The sequence below is a fragment of the Eimeria mitis genome, genomic scaffold, assembly GCF_000499745.2.
Source record: "Eimeria mitis Houghton genomic scaffold, Emh_scaff4369, whole genome shotgun sequence".
NCBI lineage: Eukaryota > Apicomplexa > Conoidasida > Eucoccidiorida > Eimeriidae > Eimeria > Eimeria mitis.
In genome coordinates, this window is record NW_013572685.1 from 595 (window position 1) to 1,044 (window position 450).

At 60.9% G+C, this 450-nt stretch overlaps 1 protein-coding gene across 1 annotated transcript in view; it reads right to left on the minus strand.

Annotated features, from left to right (window-relative positions):
- Positions 1-317: 317 nt before the first annotated feature.
- Positions 318-450, minus strand: part of EMH_0074610 (pyruvate dehydrogenase (lipoamide) kinase, putative) — a gene marked incomplete at both ends in the record, with an annotated part of 3,835 nt that continues 3,702 nt past the window's right edge. Inside the window, one exon of the mRNA XM_013499484.1 lies at positions 318-448. Within this exon, the coding sequence (XP_013354938.1) occupies positions 318-448 (131 nt within the window). The remainder of the gene's footprint in view (positions 449-450) is intronic.

The window sequence follows — 450 nt, forward strand, 5'->3', positions numbered from 1 at the left end:
GCGGGCATAAATCCGCGTAAGAGGAAGCCCAACACCCCAACCAGAAAACAGGGCAGCGCCTGCAGCAGCAGCAGCAGCAGCAGCAGCAACAGCAGCAGCAGCATCAGCATGTGCAGCAACAGGACCAGCACGAGCAACGCCAGCAGCAGCGCCACCAGCATCAGCAGCACAAGCATAAGCAGCACTACCAGCAGCAGCAGCAACAGCAGCACCACCACCATCGCCAGCACCCTTATCTGCAGCAGCAGCTATAGCAACAGAAGCAGCAGCAGCAGCAGCAGCAACAGCAGCAGCAAGGCAGCGCCGCACCTGTCTGTCTATTCCCGTCTCTGTCTGTGGGCACAGTCCGCGTGGAGTATAAAAATTGCCAGGCCAACTGCTGCTCCGTCCGGCACAGTCCGCCGCCGCTGTCGCTCACCTGCAGCAGCAGCAGCAGCAGCAGCAGCAGCA